This window comes from Vicia villosa, unplaced genomic scaffold (genome assembly GCF_029867415.1).
Source record: "Vicia villosa cultivar HV-30 ecotype Madison, WI unplaced genomic scaffold, Vvil1.0 ctg.001062F_1_1, whole genome shotgun sequence".
NCBI lineage: Eukaryota > Viridiplantae > Streptophyta > Magnoliopsida > Fabales > Fabaceae > Vicia > Vicia villosa.
The window spans coordinates 511,008-517,685 of NW_026705467.1; the positions used below are offsets into that span (position 1 = coordinate 511,008).

The 6,678-nt window shown below is 32.2% G+C and overlaps 1 protein-coding gene across 1 annotated transcript; it reads left to right on the forward strand.

The window, feature by feature from the left end:
• Positions 1-1,184: 1,184 nt before the first annotated feature.
• On the forward strand, positions 1,185-4,322 carry LOC131633004 (cyclin-D4-2-like). Its single transcript, XM_058903705.1, has 6 exons — positions 1,185-1,959; positions 2,194-2,280; positions 2,379-2,477; positions 3,140-3,341; positions 3,443-3,573; positions 3,695-4,322. Exons 1-6 carry the CDS (start codon positions 1,645-1,647, stop codon positions 3,890-3,892), a joined length of 1,032 nt encoding a protein of 343 aa, XP_058759688.1. The 5' UTR covers positions 1,185-1,644; the 3' UTR covers positions 3,893-4,322.
• Positions 4,323-6,678: the final 2,356 nt, after the last annotated feature.

Below are 6,678 nucleotides of genomic sequence, written 5' to 3' on the forward strand. Positions count from 1 at the left end.
AATCACAAAATCAGACTCATGAAATCAAAGACACAACAACCGTATGTTCATAATCAGAGTCGCATAATCAATTTCAGACACTAACCTTGAGGATGGGACGAGAGGCGAGTGTGAGAGAGACGATGAATAGTGCCAGTCGAATAGGAAGCACGAAGCAGCAGCGGCAGCGGCACAACACTTTTTCACGATATTAGGTCTCTTGAGTTATTAGGTTTTGAGGAAAAGATGTTATGTTACTGCTTGTTGGGCTACCGGCTACAACTATCGAATAATCCCTTGGCCCAATTAAAGTTTTTTCTTTTGTCTAATTCTTTTATGCGTCAAGGAAGATTAGTTTTTAATTTTATTAAAAAAAATTTAATTTATTTTTTGGACTGACCCGTATATTTAGGGATTTTTAGGGATGGGCTAAAAAAGGCCCGGATGTAAATGGGCTTAAAAAATAAGGTCTAGACCCTAATTTTTTTCGAGCTTGATGGACCGGCCCATGGGCTTCGACCCATTTGACATCTCTAATCATACCCTTAAACATCACTGATCAACACAAATCACCACAAAATCACATAAATACTTTTTCGTTTTTAACTATTTCACACATTATTATTTTTAATATAATTAATTATATATAACAAAGAGAAATAATGAAATAATTTACAAAATCATATTCAATTAATAATATTAGAAAGAAAAATGGTAAAAATTAAAATAAGAATAAGTAATAAATAATTGAGAAAATAAATAAGACAACTTTTTTTATATAGACGGCACCTAATTTGAGATGAAATCTTATTATTTTTACAGATATTTTTCTTTAAATAAATAGTAAAAACAATTAACATTTAATCATATTTCATTAAAAAAAGATAATTTTCTTTAATTCATTAAAAAAAAACCCATCGTCGCCAATAGTTTACAGCAGATATAGTTACTTAGATAATTTCTATAAAAACCATAAATTTTTAAAGAAATTTCTTAAAATAGCTATATTCTTTAGTTTATTTAATCATTTCTTACTTTGTATGAAACGATTAAAAATCACACTATATTGACCAATATAATCGAAATATAATCGAGTCAAAATAACCATAATAAAAATAATAAAATATAAAAAAAAAAATTTGAAGCAAGAAAAATCCATGTCCCTATTGACCCTTGTCACCCCTACAATGAGTCCTTAGTTTCTATGAATTTGGCGCTCAATCCTTTCTTAGAGTCTCTCCTATCCCTTCTTCTTCTTCTCTCTCCTCTCTCTCTCTAAAAAGTGTCATTTGTTTCTCTTCATAAGAACCTATATCCTACAGAAAATCTAAAGAGAAGTCATAGAAACAAGAGAAGTGTCACACGCACTATAACTATATCTATAAATATAGAGAGAGAATGAGAGAGAACTTCTGAGATATTTAGAGAGAGAAAGAGAGAGACAGACAAACGGCTTGAAACTACTATATAGTGTTTTTGTTCTTATTTCACATACTTCTTTCTTTTCTCTATGTTTTCTCTAATCATTTCATAAGAGATCTTCATTCTCAACAACTTCTTGAGTCTTAAAGATTAAATCTTTAATCTAAAAATTCATTTTTTTCATCTGGGTTATTAAAAAAAATTAGTTTTTTTTTCTTCTTTCATTTTCTGTGGTATTTTTCAATGGCACCAAGTTTTGATTTTGCTAGTCTTCTGTGTACTGAAGACACCAGTTTTTTCGATGAAAATGATTTCGGGGGTTCAATGGAGGTTTTGGAAGAGCCATGGCAAGTTGAGTATGATCCTCCAATCCTTGATGAACCTCAGCAATTGGATGAACCAATTGGGGCGGTTCCACCTTTGCTGAGTGAGGAGAGTGTGAAGGTTTTGGTTGAAAAGGAATGCTGTCATGTGCCTGCTAGTGATTATGTCAGTAGGTTGAAAATTGGGGATTTGGATTTGGAGGGGAGAATGGAGGCTATTGATTGGATTCATAAGGTTTTAATGATGTTAGATTTGATTTATATTGTTATTGATTATACATGTTTGATGATAATTGAATGTTGAATCTGTGTTAGTTGGATAGAATCTATGGTTTGTCTTATTATCATTATTAAGCTTATTGATTGAACTCTTAAAGTCTTAATTTCATGCATCATTGTGAAACCGTTGTTGAAACTAGGATGGTTTTTTCTGTTATAGGATTGAAACTAATGTGTATGTTTTTTATAGGTTGGAATGCATTTTGGTTTCGGGCCGTTGTGTGTGTATCTAGCTGTGAACTTCATGGATCGCTTCCTGTCTGCGGTTGATATGCTAGTAAGTTAAAGTGAATTGATGATGTGAAGATAAGAGGTGTTTTTTGTTGTTTCGATTATGTTTCGAATTGGTTTTGATATGAATGTTTACAATCTCAGAAGGATAGAATGTGGTCGATTCAACTCTTGGCTGTGGCTTCCTTGTATCTTGCAGCCAAAATTGATGAGACTGCTGTTCCTCGGTCTCTTGATATGCAGGTACATTATATTTCTTTCATGCTTTCTTGTTAGATTGAAAATGTTTTTGATCGCATTTTATGTAGCACTGATATTTCATATTGAGAGTGCGTCTAGTGTGTGATGTTTACATGACATTTTATATTAAAGGTGTATCTGGTGTCTAATACCTGTTGGTGTTCAATTCCAACACGATATTTATATTGAAAATGTGTTTGGCATTTGACATGTGATCGTGTTCGATACTGATGCAATACTTTGTCAATATTTGGTGGTACCGATAGGACATTGTGTTGGTGTTTGATACCGACATGATACTTAGACATATGCCTATAGGACATTGTGTTGGTATCCGATACCGAATGGACACTTAGACATATACCAATATTCGATCATTTTATTATTTTAAATTATCTTTGACGTCAACATGTTTGTGTAATAATCGGTGTGTATGTTAGTGTTCCATAGATTACGATTTCCTTTGTGTCACGAGTGTGTCAAGTCTTTATATTGAAGAGAATTTAAATCATATGTAGTTGATGCATCTACAATGCAATTGTGTCACAGTTGCAGCGACGAGAACAACTTCGATGTTGTGATCATAAAAACTCGGTTTGAATATGTTAAGTGAAATGTCTTAATTATTTTACATGCGAGTTAGTGATAACTATTTCTCTTTGCAGATGAATGAAGAGAAGTATTTATTTGATAACAAAACAATACTTAAGATGGAGCTTATGATACTAAGCACATTGAATTGGAGAATGCATTCAATCACACCTTTCTCCTTCATTGACTACTTTCTCAACAAGCTCACCGATGATCAGGTTCCAACCGAAGATTCTTTTCCGAAATCTTTCCAACTCATCATGAGTACTATAAGAGGTACAGTTCCGTTTTCACCCTCCCAACTTTCCGTAGCAATAACAATCACGATAAGCAAGAGTAAGAAATTCTAATCCGAGCGGTTTTGGAATCCAATGTAGGACTTGACTTCATTCACTTCAAGCCATCCGAAATCGCAGCAGCTGTTGCGGTAACAATATCTGCCGAGGGCGAAAACCGAACCGTTGAAACTGATAAAGCAGTTTCTCTTCTGACTCAATACGTAGATAAGGTACTAGTTTTCTTTATTACTACTATCATCTTTTAAACATTATATGATCATAAATTTCAATAAATTCAGATTAATTAATGACATGATTTAACTGATATTGATATGTATCTACATTTTGCAGGAGAGAGTTATGAAGTGCATTGAAATGTTTCAACAGCTGGAATCATCATCAGACACTGCTTCTGCAGAGGATTCTCTATGCCTCAGCAACATAAATGCTGCTAATGCTACCACTTCATCATCACTTGCAAATTCTTCAAATAATTCCAATAGCCCTGAAGCCAAACGCATCAAACCAAACAAAACCAATGAAGCATAGCATTTTTTTCAATGAACTATGCATGCCCCTCTCACAAAACACCAATAAACAAAGCAACAAAACAGATAGAGAAAAATCAAACAATAAAAAATGAAAATAAAGTATAGAATATGGAGGATTTTATAGAACAAAGATTAGAGCATTTTTTGTTGTTTGTAACAAAGGTTTTTGTTCTACTTTTATGAAGTGAAGGAGTAAAATAGAATCCATATAGACAATAAAAGTAATAAGAGGTAGGGGCAAAGGTACTATAGGACTAGATGTTCATAAGTTTTGGAACATTTGTTTTATGAATGTCATTGTCTTTATTCTATTTCAATTGGTTATTTAAATATTTTTTCACAGATTTTGAAAAAAGTTTGCAAATAAATAGTATTATTACTGAACTGTCACTATTTGGAACTTGTTTTTCTCTACAGTATGGTGTCAGCAATTCAATTAGACACTTTGACTGAGTAACTGTTTAGAGTTTAGACCATTTTGATTGGAGGTTGGTAATGTTTTGATTCCACAACCACCAAAAGAAATGTACTAAATTATGATAAAGCTGTCTTGTCTTGCAAAATCTTATCATAGAAAATTATGTGGTTTTAGTTTTGGTTTTTAGTGTTAGGAGGAGTATCATCTAAGTAGTACTCCTTCTAGTTCTTAATATAAGAAAAAATTTGTTTTTAAAATTTATTATAACTAATGTATTTGATCTATTATATATAACATACACATTGATTTTTTCATAAATTTTAAAAGTAGTTAGAGATTAAGAATTGACGAGTTATGTTAGGGTTTTTCATATGTAGTTGTTGGATATTGAAGGAGGTTTTGGATATCATCACATTGAGTTTAGGACAGTCACACAAATGGGTTGACAATAATATAGAGTTTGGGCCAAATAAAAATGAAAGCGATTTGTTTGTAGATGTGAATGATGTTAAGTCTAAATTTAAAATTTGTAGAGTGTATGTAAAGAAAAATAAAAAAATGACATATGAGGAAGGTGTGAGTGCCAAGAAAGCAGTTAGTTAGGATATTTTCAAAATAAAAAATATGCGGGGATATTAGAGGAATCATTTAACCGTTATATTTTTTATATTTACGGTTAGGCGGTGAGAGAAAACTCATTTTCTATGTACCCGTAAGCTCAGGCTCTAAAACTGTTTTCATTTGTTACTCGTGGAAGTAAACGTGATCCTTAGAGGAGTATATCATGGAGTTCAAGTTGTACTCTTCACACTGTGGAAGATTACTAGAGCCATAATTCTTGGAGTATTTTATATGTGGTTCACGCTACAATATTAGTTATGGAGTACACACCTTCAAGCACCACTTATATGGTAATATCAAGCATCTCCATTAGTTATATTTTTTGTGGATATCCCAACTTCACCCTCCAACGGATCTATTTCTTTGCCTATATAAAAAGGTTTTGGAAGCTTAGAAATAAAGAGATTGAATGTGAAAAGTTACAAGAAGCTAAAAAAGAAAGTTGATATGTTGTATATAGAAAAACAAAAGAATATTACAACAAAAAGAAAAGAGCAACAAAGTGTTGAGAGAATATCAAGAACAACAAAGAGAGTAATACTTAGAACATTATATTTCAAATCATTTAAGTGTAATCTTTTGATCTTCATTTTTTGTAATATGCTTATTGTAGAAGCAATCTGTAAACACACAATCCTTGTGTTTAACCTTTTGGTTAATTTCCTTGAGTGACTAAGTGTTAGTCAGATTACTCGAGAAGTCATTGACAGGTAGTCTTTGAGTTGTAATTCCTTAAGAGACTAGGGTATAGTCAGGATTCTTAAGAAGACATTAAGAGCTAGTCTTTGCGGTTGTAATCAAATCATTGATTAATGGATTAAGTCCTTATTGAGAAGGAAAAACCACCTTGGAGGTAGCTAATTGGAGGTATCTTAATGGAGGTAGCTTAGTTAACAGCGAACTAAGTTAAATCTTTGTGTTCTTTTATCATTGTTCAATATTTGTTGTTTGTGTGCTTGGGTTGAGCAAAAAGTTTTAATTTAGAAACCTAATTCAAACCCCCTTTCTTGTAATTCTGTGCACCTTTAATTGGCATCAGAGCCCCGGTTCTAGTATTGATTGTTATACCAAATAATTAAGCATGTCAAATAAAGATTCAGTTTTTGAAACACATAACAACATCTGTACCTCCACATGTTAACAATGATAAAAAATCATTACTCTCATAAACCTGTAGTTTTTGATGGTGACAAGAACTATTATGTTGAATGTTATTTCATACACTGAGTATGAAAATATAACAACTAAAGACTATGCATAGTCTATATTTGATTCTCTTATAATGACTCATGAAGAAAACAAACATGTTAAAGAAACCAAGGCTCTAAATTTAATTCAGAAATATGAAGCCTTCAAAATGGAAGATGATGAAACTATTGAGAATATGTTGTCACGCTTTCAGACTCTGGCATGAAAGTCTTGAACAAAATTTACACTACTGCAAATCATGTGAAGACGATCAGCAGAAGCTTATCAAAGAAATGGAGGCCAATGGTGACTGCACTTGAGGTGTCAAAGAATCTTATTAATATAACTCTAGAAGAGCTTGTTAGCTCTCTAAGAAGTCATGAAATTAAACTAAAAGAAGATGAGCCTAAGAAGAAAGAAAAATATGTAGCTTTGAAGTGTAAAAGCAAGTATGAAAATACTAGAGCTCTTCAAGATAAATAAGAAGAATTTGAAGAATACTCTGATGGAGAGAACGAGGTATCTATGTTGTCTAGAAGAGTTAACCAACTCTGGAA